Consider the following 25,638-nt stretch of genomic DNA (forward strand, 5'->3'; position numbering starts at 1 on the left):
GGGGGGGGGAAGAGAAGGGCAGGGGGAAGGATGGCAAGGGGGGAGGGCGGGTGAGAGAGCGCTGTGCGCCGCCGCCCGAACAAGCAGGCGAGCGGTGCTTGCCCAGGCAATGCCACCCCATGCCAGGCCTTGCCCAGGCAAGCGGCGCTCGCCTGCTTGCTCGGGCGGCGGCGCGCGGCGCTCTCACACCCGCCCTCCCCCCTTGCCATCCTTCCCCCCCGTTTTAAAAAAAAACCTTACCTTCTCCAGAGCCTTCGGGCCGCATGCGGCCCCTTTAAACAACAACAAAAAATGGTGGACACTGCAGGGATCTGACGTCCCTGCGCGTCCTGCGTGTGGAACCCTGGGCGGCGCGCGCTAACGTCAGCACGCTGCCGCCCCGCCTCCCTGCCGGCAGGTCTAGCAAAGCCCTAATAGTCAACTTGATGCTGACTTTCATCCACACCACTGTTGATTATAATCATGTCGGGTGGGGAATACCCCCTCAATAATCAACCATGGAGTTGACTATTATCCCACCATTGACTATTCTGTTGTCCAAGTGCAGCCATTATGTCATCATCTTGTGTACTTATTCTCATAGATGGTTGTGTACTTATTCTCATAGATGGTTGTCACATAATCCAGCATCCACTTACTAAGTACTTTTACAGGATCCTTTTTGGATATCTCTTCAGAGCTCACCAATGTATCAACAATGGTAGCTGGGCCACAACTTGCTAACCAACCAAAGCTGGTCGAAAGCACTCCTGCTCTCTACAAATCCAAGAGTGCCCTTGGGCTGTAAACCTGCTCCTTCAGAAGGAATATGGCCTGTCTAGAACTGATAATACCTCTCCATCAGGGGCCAGTTGTTGTTGTTTTTAACATACAGGGGTGTGCAATACCGTTATCCATCTGAAGTATGAAGTGGTACAATCCATTCTACCCCCTCTTTATGCTGCATGTGTAGACCAGGCCTCAGACTTCCTGCAACAGAATGAGATTTTAGACTCGACTATACCACTTCAGACTGCAGGCAGAGGATGCTATTTTTTAATGCTTCCCCATGTGAAAAATTCAAGTAAAAATCTAACACAACAGGGAGAAGATTTCTAGTTTGGCTCACTCCCTGTTATGCCAGTTTTCTACTTGCAGGGATTCCCCTCCCACAAATATGATTCTCCATCTAAAGACTGAAGCTGAACTGTCTATTTAACCACCCCAGGTCTCTCCCGACTCATTCCCACCTCATTCTTGTGTGTGTGTGTGTGTGTGTGTGTGTGTATGTATGTATAGACCTGGTGTCAGCACCTGCACTTCACTCCAATGCCTAAGACTATTTTTGAAGGAGGCTGCCTTCTGATTTATCACACTGCAGATGCATTGTGCTCCTAACGTCACAGAATGAGCCAGCAGTCATTCATTTTACCTGTCATCACAGTAGGTGAATTTCATGTCCATACTATGACGACTCAGGAACGTCTTACTGTCCAGTGGGATGTCAGTATTGGAAGGGTGTTGAATAGGTTCACACATTAATACAAGACAGGACAAGAGGGGCTCCTTATAACCACACAGTGCATGAGGAGGGCATGTATTGTAGACCTTGATTTGTCCAGTGCAGTGCAAAACCTGAAATGTAAAGAGGTTTATTTGTATTATTAAAAGAGCTTTACATTTTTTTAAAATAATAATTCTGAGGTATATTAATTTTTTCAATCAATGTAAAAATAATTTGTTACCTTCCATGTGGCTGATTTGAGATTTACGGTTCTGCCTCTGTTGGTCACAGTGCATTTCATTCTCATGAAAAAGTCACGATCCATGGACATCTCTTTATTTTTTTTCCCAAAGCCTGGCCCTAAGAAAAAATGTGGTCAAGGTCATCTTTTTAAATTTGAAATTTCATCGATTTTATGTATTTGTTACAGTTATTGATATCCTGATTTTCAGTGTAAAAATCCTTCCCAGGCACCTTACAGCTAAGACAATACATTAATTAAAACCGCTATAAACAATACTAAAAAATAGCAACTTATAGGATAACCATATGAAAAGGAGGACAGGGCTCCTGTATCTTTAATAGCTGCATAGAGAAGAGAATTTCAGCAGGTGTCATTTGTATGCATACAGCACCTGGTGAAATTCCCTCTTTGCCACAACACTTAAAGCTGCAGGTGCCCTGCCCTCTTTTTTATCTGGTCACGCTAGCTAAAGAGGGCAGGGCTCCTGCAGCTTTAACTGTTGTGATGAAGGGGGAATTTCACCAGGTGCTGCAGGCATACAAATGACACCTGCTGAAATCCCCTTTTCTATAGAACTATTAAAGATACAGGAGCCCTGTCCTCCTTTTCCTATGGTCACCCTAACTTATAGTGATCCATCCCACAGGGCAGTTAGGGTGGGGGAGAAAGGAAATGCAGCTGGAGCAGGGGCCTGAAGTGATTTTGTTCTGCCTCCGTTGCTCTCCCTTCTGGGATCCTTCCCATAGGGCTTTTAGTGGCAATGGAGGGGAGAAGAAAAAAATCATCTGGGGAAGGCTTTAAAATGGGCCTACCCATTACCCGCCAGCTTCTCAGGGCTAGCCCTATCATGAGTGAGCATGATGTAGGTGGATTAGGTGGCGGAATGGGGAGAGCAGCAAATTACAACACTCCCTCCACCCAAAAGGGCCTGCTGCTTCTTGTTGCCACCACCGCCGGCCACCTGCTTGGCCGGTGGCCTGGTCGCTCCCTCTGTCTGCCCAACCATTGCTCCTGCGTTGTGCCCCAGCTGCAGGGCTCCTGGGAGAGGTCAGCCAAACTATTGCGAGAGGTCCCGAACTATTGCAAGTGGTCCCGAACTTCTCGCAGTAGTTCAGAACTTCTCACGGGAGCAGTCAGGAGCTCTCGTGGTAGTTCAACCAACCTCTCTCAGGAGCCCTGCAGCAGGAGCACAAGGCAGGAGCGATGGCTGGGACTGAGCAGCCACCTGGGTTGGCTGGTCAGCTAGTTGGCTGGCCAAGCTGGTAGTGAGGGTGGCGGTGGTTAGAGATGGTGGTTAGAGATGGTGATAGCCAGAAGAAGCAGGCATTGGCCCTGCTACCACACTTGAGGGGCAACTTGCCTCATAGAATCATAGAATAGTAGAGTTGGAAGGGGTCCACAAGGCCATTGAGTCCAACCCCCCGCTCAGTGCAGGCTGGGCTTGCTGCTTCTCTCTCTATGTGTCTTCTGAAATGCTGTCCAGGTATAACATGCCCCACTTAAATATGCCCCACTTCGACTCTCTGACCTGGGCACTTCCTTTAGACCAGCCAATATAGTGAAAGCTTCTCCACTCCCAATTGCTTAATAAAAGAACATCTGTGGTGGGTTCAGACCATGGATGAACAAGTCTCTCTAATACTTGACCATGTCAATTTCACATATGTTCATTCATACATCTGTTCTGTCCTGTTACTGCATTATTGTGTGATTTATTTTTTAAAAAGCACTAAAAACAACCCCGGTATATAAATGAGGGCTTAAATTTGCATTTTGAACATATTTTCCTCACACAATATTTATTTATTTATTACATTTATATACCACCCTATAGCCGAAGTTCTCTGGGCGATTTACAAAAGTTAAAAACAGTAAAAATTAAAAAAGTATACAAAATTTAAAACCATCAAAAACATAAGAACAACAGTATAAAAACAACATCATCCATTTAAAAACAACAGTTCTGTGGTCTGTAAAAAGACAAACGGCATTGTTAAATGCTGTTAAATGCCTGGGAGAAGAGAATAGTCTTGACCTGGTGCCTGAAAGATAACAATGTTGGCGCCAGGCGAGCCTCATTGGGGAGATCATTCCACAGTCAGGGGGGCCACCACCGAAAAGGCCCTCTCCCTTGTTGCCATCCTCCAAGCTTCCCTCGGAGTAGGCACTCGGAGGAGGACCTTAGATGTTGAGCGCAGTGTATGGGTAGGTTCATATCGGGAGAGGCGTTCCATCAGGTATTGTGGTCCCAAGCCATGTAGGGCTTTATAGCTTAAAACCAGCACCTTGAATTGGGCTTGGAAACATATAGGCAGCCAATGCAAGTGGGCCAGGATTGGTGTTATATGTTCAAACCTCCTTGTTCCAGTTATCAATCTGGCCACTGCATTTTGCACAAGCTGCAGCTTCCGAACCATCTTCAAAGGTTGCCCCATGTAGAGGGCATTGCAGTAATCTAATTTGGAGGTTTCCAGAGTATGGACAACTGAAGCTAGGTTATCCCTGTCCAGATAGGGGCGTAGCTGGGCCAACAATCGGAGCTGGTAGAAAGCACGCCGTGCCACCGAAGCCACTTGAGCCTCAAGTGACAGAGGTGGTTCTAGGAGGACCCCCAAGCTACGAACCTGCTCCTTCAGGGGGAGTGCAACCCCATCCAGAACAGGTTGAACACACACACCCCAATCTGGTCAGAAGAACCACCCACCAGCAGCATCTCAGCCTTGTCTGGATTGACTTTCAGTTTATTAGCCCTCATCCAGTCCATTGTCGTAGCCAGGCACCGGTTCAGCACATCCACAGCCTCACCTGATGAAGATGAAAAGGAGAAGTAGAGCTGCGTGTCATCAGCGTACTGATGACAACGCACTCCAAAACTCCAGATGACCGCACCCAACGGTTTCATGTACATGTTAAACAGCACGGGGGACAAGACTGACCCCTGCGGAACCCCGTACTGGAGAGTCCATGGGGCCCAGCTATGTTCTCCAAGCACCACCTTCTGGAGCCGACCCGCCAAGTAGAAGCGGAACCACAGCAATGCAGTGCCTCCCATTCCCAACCCAGCCAGACGTTCCAGAAGGATACCACAGTTGATGGTATCGAAAGCCACTGAGAGATCAAGGAGAATCAACAGTGAACCGCCCAGAGAGCTTCGGCTATTGGGTGGTATAAAAATGTAATAAATAAAATAAAATAAATAAAACAGAGTCACACTGCCCCTGTCTTTCCCCCGACATAGGTCATCATACAGGGAGACCAAGGCTGTTTCTGTGCCAGATAATCAGTCTCATCCAAGGCCAGATAATCAGTCTCATCCAAGAGTGTCTGGAGCTGGCCTGCAACCACCCGCTCAAGGACTTTGCCCAGGAATGGAACATTTGCCACCGGCCTGTAGTTACTAAGATTTTCTGGGTCCAAGGAAGTTTTCTTCAGGAGTGGTCTCATTATCGCCTCTTTCAGATGGCCTGGGACCACTCCCTCTCGCAGAGAGGCATTAATCACTTCCTTGGCCCAGCCAGCTGTTCCATCCCTGCTAGCTTTTATCAGCCAAGAGGGGCAAGGATCCAGTACAGAGGTGGTTGCGCATTTATATATGCATTTGATCTAAATTTATGTATGTCTAAACATATTTTCTCATAAATTAGAATGTTTTTAAAGTATCCAGGCAAAAGTTTTGAGCTGAGGACTGCACTGCTAAATTTGGAGAAATGTGAAATCCAAAGGATAAGCGACATTCTGATCTCCACATTAGTCTGGGAGGTGCAGATCAGGTCGGTTCGTGCCAGAATTTGCCAAGACTGAATTGTTCAAGCATCCCTAGTGCAAATAACAATGTCAATCTCATGAGGACTGAAATTATCACATGATAAGCTTGTCATTTCGTCACATGAGGTGAGATCAGCCTTCAATGTAACCTTGGATGTGAGGGGATTATCATTTTGTCCGTGAGTTAACAGATTATCTGACTCCACCCTTGAATGCAGTAAGTCTTATAGTTTCAAGATACTCTACAAACTCTCTGGGTGGCTGATTGCTAAATAAGGCAATTACCATCTCCGCAGAACAGTTTTCTGTTGACAATGACACACCAGAAACCTAGCTGGTTACATTCTAAAGCAATTAGCATTCTGAAGACTTCGTTCATTACTTGGCCCTTGGGATTCTATCCAGGGTGAGATGTGGAGTTGATGATGAACTCATGTGCCCCCTCCCCTCTTTTCAATGTAGCATGACGTAGGGGAACATTTTTTTTTGTGCACCGCCCAGAGAGCTTCGGCTATTGGGCGGTATAAAAATGAAATAAATAAATAAGTCAATAATGGGGGAATCCCTTGCTTGAACTGAATGCAAATCTCCCAGGCCTCATAAGGTAGATCCTGCTAGGAATTAGGGTTGATTTCCTGACACAAATGTTACCTTCTCTTTTTGCTGAGGAGAACAAGGGAATGAACATGAGAGCCCAAAGTTTCCTCCCAAAGCAATAAACACACATTCATTTCTCCACATAACATGTAAGATACAGACAAAAATCCCCTCAAGGGGCAACTAGTTCCTATTAGCTCCAAAAGGAGCTAAAAACCTCCCAATAGCTCCAATGGGAGGGTTGGTTTTTTTTGTTTTAAAACACATAATTGCTGTGGGTGAAGGGCTGAGGAGGGGAGACTTTGGGTTGAAAACCTCCAGCCTGTAGGCTGAGGTTCCCAACCCATGAGCTAAGAGACAGTAGAGAAGAAACAATATCCAGATTGCAATAAATTCCTCAGGAGAAGTAGCCAGATTTAAGACTTGCCATTCAGAAAAGCAGCCAGCCTAAGCACTTTAGGAGATACAGCACACTCTTTCTAGGCATACTTAAAGCACACTGCTGTAGCAACCTCTACATTTAACAAAAAAAAATTACCATTTTTCAAACTCAGGTTTTCTCGAATTTCCTCATGATCACACGGGTGAGTGAAGTCAAAAATGCTGTGTCCAGTCAACTCAACCTGATTGGCAACAAAGTTAAACCAAGACAAAAATCAAGGATCATGTTACAAAACGAATTTATACAGGGGAGCATATTTTAGACATTGCCCAATTTACGTCGCAGCATAAACAAACTACTCAAGGCACTACATGACTGAATTTATGTTTTACTGGTAGATATTTCTTATCTTTCACAGCCTTTGTGGTGTGTTCTGTTGTTTACAAGGAACTTTTAGATAAAGAACTGTTCATTGTAAATTCACAACGTAGCTATTATTATTGTTGCATTATTCAAAGCGAATTAAGATTTCTTTCTCACTGTTCTCTAAAGGCTGATGATAGTTTCAGTCCTATTAGAGATAGTGACCAAGAATCTGCTGTTGCTCCTTAACTCTTTCTTAGGACTTCCTCGTAACATTACAGAATCATAGAGTTGGAAGGGGCCATTTAGGCCATTGAGTCCAACCCCCTGTTCAGGGGAGGAATCCAGTTTAAACTAGGTCTGTGCCAGCCTCTGGCCTTGGATTCGGAAATCCAAATCACAGAGGCCATTTTATGACGGAACTGCCATTTTATGACAGAACCGCCATTTTAATGCACAGCTCTAGGCCTCCATAAGGAAAAAACAGCCTACAACTCCTAGCATGCACTGCCTGGAGGGCTGCACTTACCAGAGCCCAGGAAGGGCGGGGTCTCATGGCCTTGCACTGTCACGATCACCCACTCCCACTGCGATCGCCCGCTCTCCACTCCCATCCAGGATATTCCAGTCCCTGGAGGGGTCGCCACGCATTCCACACCTGAAAGGCACCTGCAGAACATGCAGCGACCCCTCCAGGAACTGGAGTACTCTAGACTGCGGCGGGGAGCAGGCAATCATGGTGGCAGCAGCAGCAAGACCACGAGTGCCTGCCGTTCCTAGGCCCCGGTAAGTGCAGACCTCCCAGGCAGTGCATGCTGGGAGTTATAGGCCAACTGCATTATTGGAGGCTCCAGAGGCTCTGGAAAGTGTCCCCCCCCGCCCATTTCTCCAATGCAGGCTTTAAAAGCCCTCTTAATGCAAGGGGCTGGCAAACGCTTGGGATTGGATCCACACTCATACCCACATGCATTCGACTGGGTCTGCGAGGCGAAGACGCGGGAGGACCAATGCCCTTGCAGACCCAGTTGGATGCTCGCACCATCCCTATTTGGGCCTGGATGGATGAATCCGTCAATGTTGGTTTCTCCCAAAATCATTTTAAAAACACACAAACCCCCCCTCAAGTTCTTTTTGTCCTGAATATGGAGAAATTTGCAAATTTTGGTATATTTTTATGAACTTAAACAAAATTCTCACCCATCCGCACACTTTTCCAACATTTAAATCATACTCAATGCACACAGGAGAAAAAAAGTCACACCTGCCGGTCCCATCCCTGACCTCCATGTGTTCAACAGTAAGTAGGTTACTATTAAGCTCATTTTAAAGATAATGAATTGGGATTGGGATAGAGTAAGATGTTAGCTAAAAACATCCAGTGCATCTTTCGGGACGTAGTCTAATATTCTTATCCCAGGCTTACACACGTTGCGACCTGCCAAGCTAGACACGGCCCACCCACCATGTATTCTGAACTGCTCAAAGCTTGGAAACTCCTGTCTTTGGAATCCACAGAGCTGGCAGGAAAAAGACATTCATTTGGAGAGGTGGGAGGGTGGGGAGGACCAAGCAACCTGCATTCAGTTTTATGGGTCACCCATTCTGCAGACCTGCCTACTCTTATCAACTAGACCCTACCTACTGTCAACTGTACAGTCAGTGGATTGCAAACTAAGCTCACCCACATCTGAGGCTGAGTTCTAAAAGATACAGGAAATCAAGTCCAGAGCTTCAATAGATGTGTAACTAGTAAGGACAACGCCTAGAAAAATCCCACCTGGATCAGGAGCCACATGCACAAAAAGATGTTTAGGTGATGAACAACAGGCCAACCCCCAACCTCCAAACAGGTGATGAACACTGACAAAGCAGACCGCACCATCTTTTGGGCAAGCAGGTGTGAATAGATCCCCACATACATATTCCTCTGCTGCACTGCACTACACTGCTGTACAAGCAGATCTCTTTATCGGGATCCCTGTCTTTGCTAAACGCCTTACACCTCTAATCCTATAATAGGTAAGGCACCATTCTATTTATTGGAATAGTGCTTCGTGGATCAGGATACACATCGCTTTTGATACTTGGAGCTTTACAGACAGCTTTTGTTAAAATCACATTTGACAAATTCGCTGAACCAAGAAGAGAAATAGAGACACAGAGGTTATCTTATCTAGCCTGCTACGTCAAATGAGTAGAGGATGTTTTACCTGCGTCAAGCCCATATATTTGCTGATGTTTTCTGACAAAAAGATCATGTCTCCATCCTGTGTGATAACAGTGATAAATCCCTCCAAAGCTTTCAGGTACAAGTTGTCCATCTGCTGATCAGTCTCAATTTCTCTCTCGTTGTCAGTGCAGACTGTGGTGGGGGTGGAGTGGGCGATAGCAGAAGCAAAAGGCAAAATCAGAAAGGATGCTTAGAATATATATTACCAAATCATGCCCAAAGTCCACATCTGATATAAAGTCAGTGATGTTGCTTTTAGTGGATACACATTTTAACCAGAATATAATGGTACAGTAATTATACTATGATGGTTGTTCAGGCATTAGCGCTGCAATCTTATACATACTTCCTTGATAGGAAGCCCCACTGAAATCAGTGGGACTTGCTTCCTACTAAACACACATAAGGTTGCGCTGGAAAGGGTGGCCGCTTTGGCATTGCCCCAAAAGAGGAAATGCATCAACACAGAAGAAGACACAGATTTGCCTTTTAAAAAACCATATGCTAATTTATATGTATAGATGCACATTCAGAAACTCCCCCCCCCACCTGCCTTAATTTAAACAGAAATGCCATACATCTCACTATAGAGGGGAAGAGCGTAACTAAGGCCAGAATTACACCTTGTGTCAAATCAATACGAATGTGGAATAAAAAGTAGGAAATAAAACGCCATGAAAGCGGTATATGAAATGTGGATTGTGCCCCAACAGTTATCAGTGCAGTTATCAATACTGCTATAAAGCAGTAGTGTAGGTCTAGCTTAAGTGACCTGTGTGCTGCTCAGTCTGGTGTTCTGATGCTAACTGTTGATGGGGAACTTCAAGTTCCTCCTCTCTCTTTAAATGGACTTGGACCGAAGAGCCCTTCAAATAGCGGACACCTTCAAATAGAGGGCTGTCCTCTGTAAATCAGGACACAAGCAGGCAGCTGCTGCAGTTGATGTATTTGCAGCTGAAGACACTGGAAAGCATCCAGATGCCTGCATTTCTCTGCTACCTTTAGGGAAGCCATCCCTCACCCCAAACACATTCTTTAAAGAGCAGAGGCCACAAAGCAAGCAAACTGCACCACAGAAACAATCCCAGCCCTATTCATGTCCTTATTAAGCCTGCCATCTGAAACCAACGCTGGTCAAATGCAGGAGGTGGATTCAAGCCCTTTAATTGCTAATCTCTCACTCCCTGGAATGGTGCAAGACCAAACACTTGACTTTCAGATTCAGCAGATTATGCTTGCTTTTCCATATAGACTGTGGCTTGTTTGGAAAGCCTCGTCACCAGGAAACCTATGTCGAGATAGCCAGGACCACAGCCCTTGGTTGCATCAGGCATGCACTTAATTAACTGCCCTGTACCACAGCTTCCTGCTGCCAAGAGCAGCTTTTGGACATTGTGCCATGTGGACAATGCTGCTAGTCAAATGAAGAGTTGATTATCCACCGACCATCTTTGCTTTGGTGTAAAACAACAGCATTGTTCTGGAATGAGGTATTCCTTCGGGGAAGGCCTGCAGTAGGAGGTGGGCAACACACAGGCCACTCAAACATGAGGTCATCCAACTGAAGGCCAGGAAGTTCAGGGCAAACAGAAGGAAGTACTACTAATGATAATCGGTTCATTGCCACAGGATGTTGTAGTGACCATAGATGTTTTTCTAAAAAGCACTGCACAGCATCTAACATCACAGATGGTTTTTAAAAGCACTGCCAACATTAATGGAGGATAAGTCTTTTAACAACTGTTAGTTCTAAAAGAATAATAAATGCATAAAAATTAACCCTCCATCTCAGAGGATAATAACTTGACAGTGGGAACAAACGGCAACAGGGGTGGGTGGCTGCCTCCGTAGGGCCTGGCTTGTTAACATCCTAGGGACATTTGGCTGATCACTGTTGGGGACTGGGAGCCAGTGTGGTGTAGTGGTTAGAGTGTTAGGCTGGCATTTGGGAAATCCGGGTTCTAGTCCCCACTCACCCATGAAGCTCACTGGGTGACCTTGGGCCAGTCACTGACTCTCAGCCTAGCCTACTTCACAGAGTTGTTGTGAGGATAAAATAGAGAGAAGGAGGACTATGTAAGCTGCCCTGTGTTCCTTGCAAGAGGGAAAAAAGGTGGGTAATAAATGCAATAATAAAGAAAGAAACCAATGCAGACATGATGGTCATTCATTGGCCTGCCCCATTCATATATAGAGAGGGGGCAGTTCTTACTTGACAGGAAAAGTGAGGAAAAATGGCCAGAGCAACCGACTGAGAGGACATTCTGTTCTCCCACACACCCCTTTCCCTGCTAAAATAAGACCACACACTTTGGGCTGTGTCCAATGTTAGGCCTAATCTACACCAATTGCACTATGAAAGCGGTATGAAAGCGCTATATAAAAGGCAGGAGCCACACTACTGTTTTATAGCGGTATTGAAGTGCACTGACAACTGTTGGGGCCCATTGACACATGCCATATACTGCTTTCATAGTGCTAGATTCTGCTTGGTGTGGCTCCTTCCTTTTACATACTGCTTTCATACCACTTTCATAGTGCAACATCCTGCTTGGTGTAGATTAGGCCATAGTCTAACTGTATTCATTTCAGTAGGTCTACTCTAAATAGCCCTTAACAATAACTCTTTATGTGTGAATGGGACAGTCATGTTATAAGGAAAAAATGTCCTACCATCATCCTGTAGTACAGCCTTCCTCAACCTGGGGCGCTCCAGATGTGTTGGACTGCATCTCCCAGAATGCCCCAGCCGCTGGCTGGGGCATTCTGGGAGTTGTAGTCCAACACATCTGGAGCGCCCCAGCTTGAGGAAGGCTGCTTTTGTACATGTGCTTAGAGCCAAACCAGACTGACCTTTGGTCTGATCTAGCAGGACAGTTCTTAGGATCTGAGGAGCATCAGCCATCAATTAGAATGTGAAACCGCCACTGGCAGTCCGCAAGTACTTACTGCAGCAAGAGCACACTGAAAGGCTCAACGCACTTCTGCGCAAGTTCCCTTATAATGAGAACTATAAGGGAGATGTAATTGTGTACAAGACATATGAGCAGGGCTGGCCCAACCCCTCATGCTCACTTAAAACAATTATTATTGACTTGTGCTGTGCCTAAACAATTTTCTAATTACGTTTTGTGAAAAGTGCTACGTATACGCAGCTTCTGAGAGAGGAATATTATGGACAAGGCGTTTCTTAATTAAGGTCTTCCATTTGTTGTTTACATTCAATGATGCAAGGCGTAAGCCACAAAGATATATACTCAGAACAATGGTCTTAAATAATCCAAGGACACATTATGGCTTGCACGGAGTTATGCAGGTTTGTCTCCGTAGGGCTGTGGGTAGGTTGAGGCAGCTTACTATACAAACACAGTCCCTGTTCTGATGACGTGCTAAGCCACAACGGTTAAGCATTTTGAGCTTATTTTGATTTAGTGTGTCGTGTGAACCATGACTTAGCATGTGATTTGAACCTTTCCTAACCATGGTGGCTACATAACCATGGTTCAAAGATGCTCACTAACCATTTTCTGCAAAAGAGTTAGAAGTCTAACCATAGCTTAGCGTGTCATCTGAACAGGCCCATAGTAAGCTACTTTATGCCAAGACAGATCATTGGTTCCTCTAGTATTACTGTGCAGCGGCTTTCTCCAAGACCTATTTAGCCTGGAGAAGAGAAGATTGAGGGGAGACATGATAGCACTCTTCAAATACTTAAAAGGTTGTCACACAGAGGAGGGCCAGGATCTCTCTCGATCCTCCCAGAGTGCAGGACACGGAATAACGGGCTCAAGTTAAAGGAAGCCAGATTCCGGCTGGACATCAGGAAAAACTTCCTAACTGTTAGAGCAGTGCGACGGTGGAATCAGTTACCTAGGGAGGTTGTGGGCTCTCCCACACTAGAGGCATTCAAGAGGCAGCTGGACAACCATCTGTCAGGGATGCTTTAGGGTGGATTCCTGCATTGAGCAGGGGGTTGGACTCGATGGCCTTGTAGGCCCCTTCCAACTCTGCTTTTCTATGATTCTATGATTCTATTTGGAGATGCTGGGGATTGAACCTGGGATGTTTTTCATGCAGAAGATGTAATCCATCACTGTGCTATGTCCGCTGATCCACAAGTCCACTTGCTAGGTTGCCAATGGCAAGCGTTATTCTTATATTCTGTCCTGGAGTGCCTGGCGTCTTCCATAACTTGCGTTGAGCCTTGGCTTAGTTCATAGAGGTCATCCTGCCTTCTGAAACTATTCTCTACAGTTTTGCTAATAGACAAAGTTATCTTGTACTTTTATCTGTTATGCAGAGTCAGTTAAACGTGCAAATTATCCAATGCCCAATGTGGTATCTAGCTTTTACGGCAAACTGCCTAGCGTAAAATTCAAAGAAAATATTCTTTTATGCTAAAAATAACCCTGGTAAACAAGCTTTGATTGATTCCCACTGTCAGGATGTGCAGGAGTTCCAAAGGGCTAGAACATGTTTCCGCAGATGTTTGCTCACTTCCTTTAGTCCAATTTCTTGGAATGTAACTGAGAGCTAATAATCAGACTCTTCTTTTTTTGGAAGAACAAATTACTCAGGTGAGATCCAAATCCAAAACTCCATAATCCAACACATATATGGCTACATTCATATGTGCATATTTTAGTTTGTTCAAATAATGACACTTCAAAATAAAATTTTAAAAATCCATCAAAAGGTGCAGTGCCTACTTGCAGTGATAGGATCAATAGGTCTCAGTGAGGAGTCAAAACTGGTATATATTAACTATATTTATATGCTACCAAAAAAAAAAAAGTTCTTGGGCACTGAAATGAATGGGTTGAAGGTTTCATCTGAAAAGTAGGAAACCACTCATTCCCTTAAGCCTCATTGCAAATGCAACCATGTTTTAAGTAGATATAACCTCATTTGCCCACATTCATCCCCTCCTACCCTAGTTACTTTTCTCCCTCTTGTCTCTTTTCCCTGTTATCAATTGAGAAGCTCTGCTGGATTTGACCAAAGGCCTATTTAGTCCAGCCTCCTGTTTTCCACAGTGGCCAAACAGATGCCTCTGGGAAGCCCACAAGCGGGACATGAGGGCAACAGATCCCTCCCACTGTTGCACCCCTGCAACTAATACTAGGGTGACCATATGGAAAAGAGGACAGGGATCCTGTATCTTTAACAGTTGTATAGAAAAGGGACTTTAGCAGATGTCATTTGTATGAATGCAGCACCTGGCGAAATTTCCTCTTCATCACAATAGTTAAAGCTGCAGGAGCCCTGTCCTCTTTTGTATCTGGTCGCACTAGGCAGGGCTCCTGCAGCTTTAATAGTTGTGATGAAGAGGGAATTTTACCAGGTGCTGCATGCATACAAATGACACCTGAGAAATTCCCCTTTGAAAACAACTGTTGAAGATACAGGAGCCCTCTCCTCCTTTCCATATGGTCACCCCAACTATTACTCTGAAACTGGAAGTTCTACATATCTATTATGCCTGTTCCTTGTTTCCCTGCAAAGCCTGTGACAGTGATACTCCTTAAAACTACATGGAAAAGCTGTTTTTCACCTCCCTCCTCACAACGTTCTGGCTCTGCTGATTATCTCCCTTGAAACAAGCTCAAACCATCTCTCTTGCCATCTCCTCTTTCTGGAAGAATTTCCTGGACGTTTCCTACTTTTCCTCATTTCTTTTACCGTCTATAGTCACAGAAATAACCCACCAGTTTCCTCCACCTGCTCAGGAAAATAGAAAAGAAAAGAAGAGGGGGAGGGGAGAGAAATTAAACTAAAAAAAGAAGTCTCCTAAGTGTAGGTTTGCTGAGAATAGTCTCCAGGAAAATATGGTCAACATAGCCTTTGTTTGTTTAGTCCAAGCTGAAATGGCTGGCATCCTCTGGGCCTTGTCCTGCACTCTCTGGAGTCAATGGTGCTGCGGGCCTAACACTGGCTTCTTACAAACCACCGTTTGCAAATCCAGAGCCTGCCAGAATGCTAGTCATCTCCTCTCTGGAGCTCTGCTTCCCTTTCAACATTAGCCAACATAAGCAATAAATGTAAGCCATGGCTAACATTAACCATAGTTAGCATTTGTTAGTATGTGTTTGAGGATTCATTCTAGAGTGAGGAAGAGGGGAGCATGGATCAGCATTCCAGAAGCTTGTTCTAGATTTGCAAACCCTACATGTCAGCAATGAACCTGACAAGAATTCTGGGTATATGTGAGACATTGGTACCAGTGCTCCCGCTCTGCTCGCAAACCTTTTAAATTAGGGATGTGTGAGAAATTAGTTTATGACCAGAATTTACAACCTGAACACGAATGAGAGCACAATCTGTGGCCAAAGGTTGTGCATCTAGAACTTGCAATGCTATTTGCCGGGGGTGGGGGGGAGATGCATTCGAAAAATTGTACATTAAAAAAATACCATGACAAATTTTAAAGAGTGCATACAGCCATGCTTTAAAACAATGGGAGAAGATGGTGTGCTTTTGAATGTGTGCCAAAGTACGTACCCAAGTCAGACTGAGCATTGAGGTGAAACTCAGGCCTTTGCTAGACCAGACTATATCCCGGGGTGATACCCGGGATCGTCCCTGTGCGTCCACATGACACACAGGGGATCCCGGGCTCAGGGAGGGATCAACCCTCCCTGGCCCCGGGATATAACCTACCCCTTTGGGCCTGGTTTTTTCCGCTCAGCCCGAGACCACGGAGTGTGTGGCCCATTTTTGCAGCTTGACCCCGGCTCCACGTGATTACTCGTGCGTAGCCAGGAGCGGCACCCATCGGGGGCAGGGTGGGGGGAGCGGGGAAACCAATTTTTAAAAAAGAAACGAAAAAAAGTTTATCTGGGCGCATTCGTTCGCATCGTCCCTTTAAACAATTAAAAAAATGGCGGGTGTGACGGCTCTCTTCATGAGCACGTCAAGCCTGACGTATAGACTAGCGTGACAGTCCGCGATAGTTGCATCGCGGGCTCTCCCCTCCTCCATTGCGGTTTTTAAGGTAGGTCTAGCAAAGGCCTCAGACAACTTCAATGAGATCTAGTTTCACTGTTTTCCACATCCTTATCTAAATACATCATTTAGCTCCTTGTAATGCTAATGGACATAATGCATGGGTTATACACTCACACCCACCCACACACCGATATATATATTCCATAATTCCCTCATCTTTTGTTTTAAAATGTTGTGCAGACTTCTACTGTTACTTTCTACTGTTAGTTTTTCCCTACCCTGTCCCTGCTTACCCTTCCCTGTACCTGTTGGCATTCTCTTCCCCTCCTTATTGTTTTACTATGATTTTATTAGATTGTAAGCCTATGCGGCAGAGTCTTGCTATTTACTGTTTTACTCTGTACAGCACCATGTACATTGATGGTGCTATATAAATAAATAATAATAATAATAATAATAATAATAATAATAAAATAACACAGATAAGTGAACAGATAGTTTATCGTTGTACATTTCCATGCAAATATGCACATAATTTCCACATTATTTGTACAAGTAATTGTTACTATTTGTACAGTAATTGGAGCGTTCTTTGTTGTAGCATTCTGGTTGTGGAATAGCCTCCCCTCGGAAGCCCGACTGGCACCTACGCTGGCTTCATTTCGGCGCCAAGTGAAAGCATGGCTTTTTAATAAACCTTTGAGGGCTAAATTCTCCATGGTTCCACATAGTTTTAATTGTTTTTAATTGTTTCTATTGCTTTTAAAAAAAGTTCTACTGATTTTAATTTGTTAACGATTTAATACGTTTTTAGCTGTTGTATATATTATTATGTAACAAAGAGGAGGGCCAGGATCTCTTCTCTATCATCCCAGAATGCAGGACACGAAATAATGGGCTCAAGTTACAGGAAGCCAGATTCCGGCTGGACATCAGGAAAAACTTCCTGACTGTTAAGAGCAGCATGACAATGGAAACAATGACCTGGGGAGGTGGTGGGCTCTCCCACTAGGGGCATTCAAGAGGCAGCTGGACAGCCAACTGTCAGGGTTGCTTTAAGGTGGATTCCTGCATTGAGCAGGGGGTTGGACTCCATGGCCTTATAGGCTCCTTTCAACTCTACCATTCTATGATTTATTGTTTTACATTGTTCTGATTTTATCTGTATACCACCCTGAGATCCCAGAGATATAGGGCAGGATACAAATGTTTTATGTATTTTATATTTACTGTTGTTCCCCGCCTCGATCAAAATGCAGAGGTGGGTAAGAAATCTATTATAATAATAATAATAATAATAATAATAATAATAATAATAATAATAATAAAAAATCTGAATGAATGAATTTGGGACTGGGTATTTCAAGTCATATTTTGCCAGTGCTTTATCAGCTGCATTGGTTTTAAACTATAAAGCCCCAAATGCCTTGGAATCAGGTTCTCTGAAAGATCGCCTTTTCCTACATATACATCTTAGGGCACAATTTTATGCATGTTTAGAAAGGAAAAAGGTCCTACAACAACCAGCATTTTCCAGCCAGTATTTGTTTTGTCTGTTCGTGACCAACGCTCTGGAAAGAAGATCAAGGAGTGATGACGTTAATCACTGAAAGCTTGGTAAAAGAATGTCTTTTTTACAAGCAGGCTAAAAGCCAATAGCAAGAGAGCTATCCTAACCTCCTCTGGGAGGGAATTCCACAACCAGGGTGCTGCTACATAAAAGGCTCTGTCTTGAGTCCCTACCAACCTTCTGTCTGTCAGTCCATTGTTAAAAGGGCTGGAGCCCTATAAAGTGTGTGCGTGTGTGTCAGGGGGAATTACTAACCCTATCAAGTACACCATGCAGAAAATAGGAACAATATTCTACAGCTATTGTTCGAGTCCACTTCCTGCAATAGTAATCGCAGCCAGGCCTCCAGACCACCAGGCTGAAGGCTTCCTTCCCAGCATTCTCACACAGAGTTGCCTACTGTGAAAATCAAAGGGAAACAGGCTACTAAGCAAAGAAGGAACCAGAATAAAGCAATGCTTGGTATGTTGCGTTCTTTTGAACTTTAAGCTGTGGGACCCACATTTCCTATTATGAAATGATACAAAAGACCAAATTTGGACCTTTAGCTGGCTTCAGGGGAATGCAAATTCTGGGCCGTCCAGGGGATATAAAGCTCATTCTAAAAATAGCATAGGGAGATTTTAAATAACTTTTATTTCTCTTTTTCTTTTTGCAGGCTCAGATATACGAGGTGAGTTGTGGTGTTTCAGGTACCAATTTTTATCTGATAAAGAAGCAACCTGAAACTTGATATTAATTATTTTGCTTATGAAAAGGAACTTGTTAAAGCTGAATTAATAAATGAACTCCTGATAAAGCATATTTGCCAAGCCCTTTTCTAAAATCTTTTAATATATATTTTTCTGAATTAAAAGCATAACATATAGCACAGTTGTATTTCTAAGGATCCAGACGTCAATTACAAACAAACAACATGTAAACTTGATGATGTTTCTGTTTGTTCGTTTTAAATAAAACATTTAACTTAAATAAACAGCGTGGCAGTAAAAAAATAATAATGAGACAAAACAGGAAGGTGAAGTCCAGGGACAGGATAAAATAAAGCCGGACAATATAAAACCATTTTGACTGTTTCCATATTTGTTGCTTGAAGGGGTGAGCTTATTACCACCAGTCTGATCCCATCTCATTTAGGGTGTAATCCTATACAAGTTTAAACAGAAAAAATCCCTACAGCTCCCAGCATTCCCGAGCTATCTATGCCGGCTGAAGAATCCTGGGACTTGTAGGACTTCTTTTTCTTTCTAAACATGCATAAGATTGCACCTTAGGAAATTTTAATTGGACTGCTTAAGTCAGTGTTTCTCAAACTTTTAAAAACTTAAGCTCCGTGCAATCAATCTTTGCAGGGATGATGGTGGCTGTGATTACACCAGCAGCGTTGCTCCAGCCTGATACTTCCCCCGTTCCCCATCTCACTTGACATCTGCACACTGGATGTCAAATCTGAACAAGGTGAACTGCAACAAAACGTTGCAGGGTGGAGTGCCCCTGTTCAAGATTCCAGCCAGCCAGCCCTGCCCTTTTCCAGGATATTCCATTCCATTCTCCCCACCCTGCCCCCTCCATATACTTTTTGTACTTGTGCGAACCTTGGGTTTCCCCCAAGCCTGCTGATATCTGCCTCTTGTGTGTGGCTTGTGCTGTTTTGGCTACATAAGATTTGACCCTTAGAGAATGGGTTTGCTCTTACTATACAGGGTAGGGGACCATGTGCACAAAAGACCAATGCATATCGGTTGCCATGATCTATACAATCGTTACCCAAACACCTGAGTTTGAGGGATAAGGATCTGACCTATACACACATGAAGCTCTATGACAAAAAAACAAATAAAATGCTTTATTCGAGAAAGGTTTTGGCCTACAAGTGGATCTGCGGGGCTCGGTGCAGTTCATTTTTTTTTATTCTGTAATTATTCTGTTTTTATTGTATTTTAAAGAATTGTTTTAATCAATTTTAATTGTGTCTGCAAGCCACCTTGAGTGTGGTTTTTGGGCAGAAATGCAAAGTACTAATGAAATAAATAAATAAATGACAGTAGGCTCCTCCTCATCTCAATTCCCCACCCCCCGAGGAACAGGGCAGGGCTCAAGGTCTGCTGCTGCAATACTGATCCTTCACTTCGTAAATAAAAAGAACTGTAAACATGGGGATTACATTCAAAAGGTTAAACGCTTCTATGGTTCTCTGTACTCCCAAATCTCATAAGTCAGGTTCTGGGAGTTGGGTGGGGGTGGAGAAGGAATAAGTCACCTTCTCCAAAATGACTCTCATATTCCAAGACCTAATCAACAAGTATGTCCTACTGAGGATAAGTCTTGAGCCATTTGGCAGGGGTGGGGCACCTTTTTTCTATGAAGATCTAGTGACACACAGGAAAAGTCAATCAAGCACCACAGACATTGGTAGGTGGAGCCAGAGACACCAGAAGATGGAGTCTTTTCAGTACCTTTTTCAGGGCCTTTTCAGCTGTGTACTATCTTTCTCTCTGTGAATGTATGCTCTCTCTCTCTGTGCTCTCTCTCTCTCTGTCTGTCTCTCTCTCTGTGCTCTCCCTCTCTCTCTTTCTCTCTCTCTCTCTCTCTCTGTGCTCTCTCTCTCTCTCTCTCTCTCTCTCTCTCTCTGTCTGTCTGTGCTCTCTCTGGGTGGGTTCACACAACACACTAACCAACCTAGTGTGGGTTGTTGTTGAATTGTGGATTATCGTATTGTCTGAATACAGTGCATTTTCCATAGGGTGGGTTATTATATGTTGAGTGAACGCAGCACATTTTCCACAGGGTTGCTCACCATGCAGTGTGGCTTGTTAACCACCCTGAACAATTTAACAACAAGCCATGGGTTCTCAAGGTGGCTTGTTCGAGAAAAATCAACCCTTTTGCCTTCTAATGTTACTTTAGACATCCCTTCTGCCTTCTAATGTTACTTTAGCCTATGGATTGGATCTGCACTACGGCTGCCATCCCATTGAACTCAATGGCCCCATTCAGACAACACACTAAACCATGCTGCTTAACCACAGAATGGTTAATGGAATGCATTGCATCCCATTCACCATTTTGTGGTTAAGCAGCATGGTTTAGCGTGTTGTCTGAACAGGGCCAATAAGGCTTACATTATTCCACCTGAGGTTGAACCTGAGACCTTCTGCACGCAAAGCATGTGCCATACCCTTGCCCTCCACATGGGAAATGTGAGTCCACATGGCGTCTAGGTTTCCATTGCATATGGGTGCTACTAAAGTAGTTGAAGGGTGTGAGAAATTGCTCTACTTACAGGATATTACTTACAACAACACCATCATAAAGATCTGTAATTAAGCATTTTAATATCAGATGTGCATGCATAACCAAACAAACTATCTCTCTTTCAAGTACCATTTTGCATGGCTGAAAATGTGGGTGGCTTTTCATTCATGTATTAAGGGAGCCAGTCTACACTTTATGGCACAGGACATCTAGGCCATATTGCAACTCTACAATCTATTGCAAGCAATGCTAAACTAGTAATATCTTTTACTGGGAGATCATCTGCTGGTATGGAAGTATGCATGTTTTTGAGATACATAGAGGTCTTTGTCAGGCAGAATGGAAACATAGATCATTTTTAGCTGTACAATTAGCAAAGATGGCAAGATGCACATTTTTTTCACACTTAAGATGACCAATTTTATTTTTTTATGTGGTAATTGTAATATGTAATCAAAAAAATAAAAAATAAAATAAAAAAAAAGATGACCAATCCCAAAGGGTTTTTCCCCACCCCTTGTGCACATATGCACTCACACCAAATATATTAACCAGCAGAGGGTTGCATACTACTATAATGACCAATCATGAGCCTCAGATAGTGAGAGACACAGATTGGCTTTATATTTAATCCTGTTTAAGTGAGGTCTTTGGACTACACAGCTGCTGTCTAAATGCGGTTATGCAAACGTGTTTTCCACATCAGATTGGGATATACTTGTTCCAGCATGGAAATGTTTTGTGATTTATAAGCTTTGGCATTTTAATTAGGATTAAAAACTCTTCAAGCTTGAAATCTTGTAATTGGTTTTAATTAAAATTTTCCAGGTTTATTTTTAGATATATGCTTCAACTTTGTGAAGAAATAATGCATTTGTTTTGGCCTTTATTTGCTACTTGGGCAACACATTCATTTTATTTATCACATTTACAGCTCACCCTTTCCTCCAAACACAACATGGAGTATTGTGGCACCTTAAAGACTAATAAATTTATTCCGGCATAACCTTTTGCAGACTAGCCCATTTCTTCAGAGCTTCAGATAGTGTAAATAGAGTTAGTAAATCTTATTATCACAAATCTGTATAGGTAAATTAGCGTGCCATCACATGAGTGTTTTATTGCATGCTCGTTACTGGACACTCACGGATTTTCGCGGATCCCTCTCATGACATTGTCTGCCTTCCACCTCTTCTGCCCTGCTTCGTGCAAAAAACCCCCACCCCAGTAAGTCTGACTTAGTTTTAAAGATGGAAGTTGCCTCTATCTCCTGTGTGCAGGAGAAGCAGTGCGATCAAAATGCCCACTGAATGGGCCATGTGCATGTTGTTTACTTCTTCTTTCAAAAGAGGAAGTAAGGAGGGACAAACGTGCGGGCAATGAAAGCGACAGTAAGCAAACACGATTTTCCTTTGTGTGATGACGCTCTTAGGCTGACGTTAGAGAAAACTCGATCAGCCTTCCCCAACAGTTTGCCATGCAGATGTGTTCGGTTGCAACTTCTATCATTCCCAGTGATCATGGGAGTTATCGGCCTTTCTAGCTAGGAATTATGAGGGTTGCAGTCCAACACATCTGGAGGGTGCCAAGTTGGGAAAGGCTAAAATAGATATTTAAACCACCTTTGAATCCCACGCTTAAGATTCTCATATTTTGAAACACACACATATCATAAGTACCTGCAGGGCTCCCAATGTGAATAGTTGGGGGAATTTATCCTTCCTCCCCGCATGCTGTTTCTCGGATGAAAATTCCTAAACGTTATTTGCCCATAAAGCTATTTGTGGCAAAGAGCAGATGTCTGTTAATTCAACAGGAAAATGGTACAGGGGAAGGGTAGTACCCCCTCAGCCACCTTAGGGCTTCCTCAGCTGCACTCAATGATGGGGGGAGGGAGAAATCATAGATTCAAGGATGCATTTAAAGTAATGTCTTGGGGGCTGTCTATATGTTGCCTTTGCCCTGGGGTGGCTCTGAATCCATGCTGCATCGGTGATATGACACAGCTGCTGATTTGGAGCCACCCCAGGGCAAAGAGCCAAAGATCCACAGCTGAAAAGTTAGGGACTTACTCTGACTTTTCCTGCCCGAGCAAGGTCAGCACGGTTCTTCTGCTGTCTGATTTTGCTCCATGGTCAACCCAAGGGGCGATCTTGGCCGATGGCGACCAGCAATTGGTCAACGGATCCCAGAAAGAGGGCGGGGCTAGGCTCCAGTACCTGGAAGACCACCGCAAACCCTGTGCTCCTTTCTTGGCATGGGGATTAGCAAGCGCAACCCTGTAGCAGGGAAACTGCGGGGTTTAGGGGGAATGCAACACCAATGAGGTGCCGCCAAGGAACCCGTGGGTTGACCCAGATGGGGAGGGCTTTCACATGGAGGATTCTTAGCACTAACAATACAATGCATTGTGGAACTATTCCATCTTTCTCTCCTTAGTGGATTTTCTGCGGAAATTAAAAAAGATGGAAGAAGTGGCGGGAAAACATGGGAAGGTTATCAATGGAAGATGGTAGCATCTTGACCTCCCCTCTCCCTGTAAAAGTCCATGAACAATCAAGGTGATTGTGTGATAACGGCGTCATCTGGAAGCCCCCAGTGGGGCTTGCCAAAGGCTATCCAGTGAGCTTAATAGCTGAGTGAGGATTTGAACCCTTACCTTTTGGACCCAAGTTTGACTTATTATCCACCACACCAGGTTCATATTGTCTCCAACTATGTTGCTTGTATTTTGCAGGGGTGGGCAACTTGCGGTCCTCCAGAAGTTTTAGCCTACAACTCCCATGATCCCTCACTATTGGCTATACTAGTTAGGGCTGATGGGAGTTGTAGGCCAAAACAACTTGAGAGCCACATGTTGCCCACCCCTGCTCTAAAACCACTGAACATGCAGATTATCATAATGCAAAGTTCTGAACTTGAAAATGGTCTGTATATTTCCACAATATGCTCATTTGTCCACTTTCCCTTCAAACCCCTCCATCCGGAAAAAGAAACAGCACTTGTATACTTCAGCCATTATTTGCAACTTATTGGGGTCATATTCTGAATTGTGCAGCAGAGGCTGAAATGGCCAGGAACATTGGCTTCAATTGTTGACTCACTCCTGCCTGAACTGAGACATGTGGGGTGTCTATACAATCGATTAACCGCCCAGAGAGCTTTGGCTATTGGGCGGTATAAAAATGCAATAAATAAATAAATAAACCCTGAAGTAGCTGCGCATTGTCATAGTGTTGTTTAAATGACGCCGCCACAAACTCGCAGCCACATCGGGATTTACCCCCCAAAACTGCGTTTTCCAACTCTCAATTTACCATGATTTTACCTTTACTATGGGTTATCCAGTGGGCGTAGCTTGCGTTACCATGGAAACGCAGGGCAGAGGGCAGGCTTGACAACGGAATGGCTGCCGGTGCTGCTGTTTTTCCAACTGAATAGCCCGCATTCCCTCCTGACCTGTCTAGCTTTATTGATTTAGCCTTGCAGCCATGATGCTGTGGGCTTTTGAGTTCATCCCCTTCCAATATGGCGTCGAACAGGCACCCCCATGGGCGAAAGCGTCTTGACACACACACACCCATGAGCAGAAACAAAGGCTTTGACAGACCCTTCGCTGGATGTACCTCAGCTTCTACTCTGAAAAAGCTTCTACTGATGTTCATGACAGAAGGGAGCCATTTGCCCTTTTTGTCAGAGTGAGTAGCTGAGCTACATAAGAGAGGCCTTTGCTGAAGCATATCACACTGGGAGGGAGGGCCTGAAAAGGAGCCCTTTACTTGTTTCTCTGCCCAAGCGGGAGAGAGTGATCGAAGTATATAATACTGGAATATCGTTGAAATCACAAACTACGTTTCACAAATGAGGAGCTGAAGGGATTGGGATAAGCCCCAGGGCTTCCAGTTGTCATTGGCCAACAGCCCAAACTGGATGCTTTTACTTGCGGAACTTACCTGAAGACAAAAGTTTGTGTGTCCGTAAGAAACTGATTGCCAGACGCATTATCGATGCTTTGTCCAGATGTGAGCTAATATTGTGAGGCAGTGGCAGTTCATGGGCCAGCTCATAGAAAACTTCGGTCTCTTTGCTTCTTCTGCACCGTGCTGCATCCCTTGACTTCTCCTTCCTCCTTTCAGAACTGCTCCTATAACAAAAGGGGAGAAACAAGGATCTTGAGAAACCATTTATACTCCAGAAGGATAAACACAAGGATCTTTTTAAAGGAGGGCACTGTATTTATCAGAGTGAGTTCACATAGATATATTCATCCTTCTATGATCGTAACATAAAGTGATGAAGTCATAGAATCATAGAATAGTAGAGTTGGAAGGGGCCTAAAAGGCCATCGAGTCCAAGTTATTGCTGAAATTTTATTGGCATTTTATTCTTTTAATTTTAACCCAATTTGGGAACAAATGGTTGAAAAGTGAGCTATACATCTGCTAAATACGGTTGGGGGGCAGGGAGAACTATCACACCTAAACCACTTCCTATGGAGTTTTCATAGGAACATATGGAGCTACCTGTCTAGAATTAGAACCAGTATCATAAACTCCACAGCCTCAGGGCCAGCTCTTCCCTGGCCTGCTACCAGAGACTAGGGGCATTTCTACATGAGGCTTTTCTTCCCGGAACTGTACCACTGGCCGTTTCTACACCTGCCTTTCCCCCCGGGATCATCCCTGTGCACAAATGACACACAGGGGATCCCGTGAGCAGGCAGGGATGATCCCTCCATTTTCCTGGGATAATCCTTAGGTGTAGAAAGGGCCACTGTTTCTGCTCCCTCTTTCAGTCATGG

At 44.3% G+C, this 25,638-nt stretch overlaps 1 protein-coding gene across 1 annotated transcript in view; it reads right to left on the minus strand.

Annotated features, from left to right (window-relative positions):
• Positions 1-25,638, minus strand: part of EPAS1 (endothelial PAS domain protein 1) — a 173,849-nt gene that overhangs the window by 48,976 nt on the left and 99,235 nt on the right. The window contains exons 2-6 of the mRNA XM_063123965.1: positions 24,791-24,981; positions 9,045-9,196; positions 6,628-6,712; positions 1,725-1,843; positions 1,412-1,614 (exon numbers count right to left, since the gene is read on the minus strand). Coding sequence (XP_062980035.1) covers positions 1,412-1,614; positions 1,725-1,843; positions 6,628-6,712; positions 9,045-9,196; positions 24,791-24,981 — 750 coding nt within the window. The remainder of the gene's footprint in view (positions 1-1,411; positions 1,615-1,724; positions 1,844-6,627; positions 6,713-9,044; positions 9,197-24,790; positions 24,982-25,638) is intronic.

This window comes from Elgaria multicarinata, chromosome 4, assembly GCF_023053635.1.
Source record: "Elgaria multicarinata webbii isolate HBS135686 ecotype San Diego chromosome 4, rElgMul1.1.pri, whole genome shotgun sequence".
In the NCBI taxonomy this organism is placed as follows: Eukaryota; Metazoa; Chordata; class Lepidosauria; order Squamata; family Anguidae; genus Elgaria; species Elgaria multicarinata.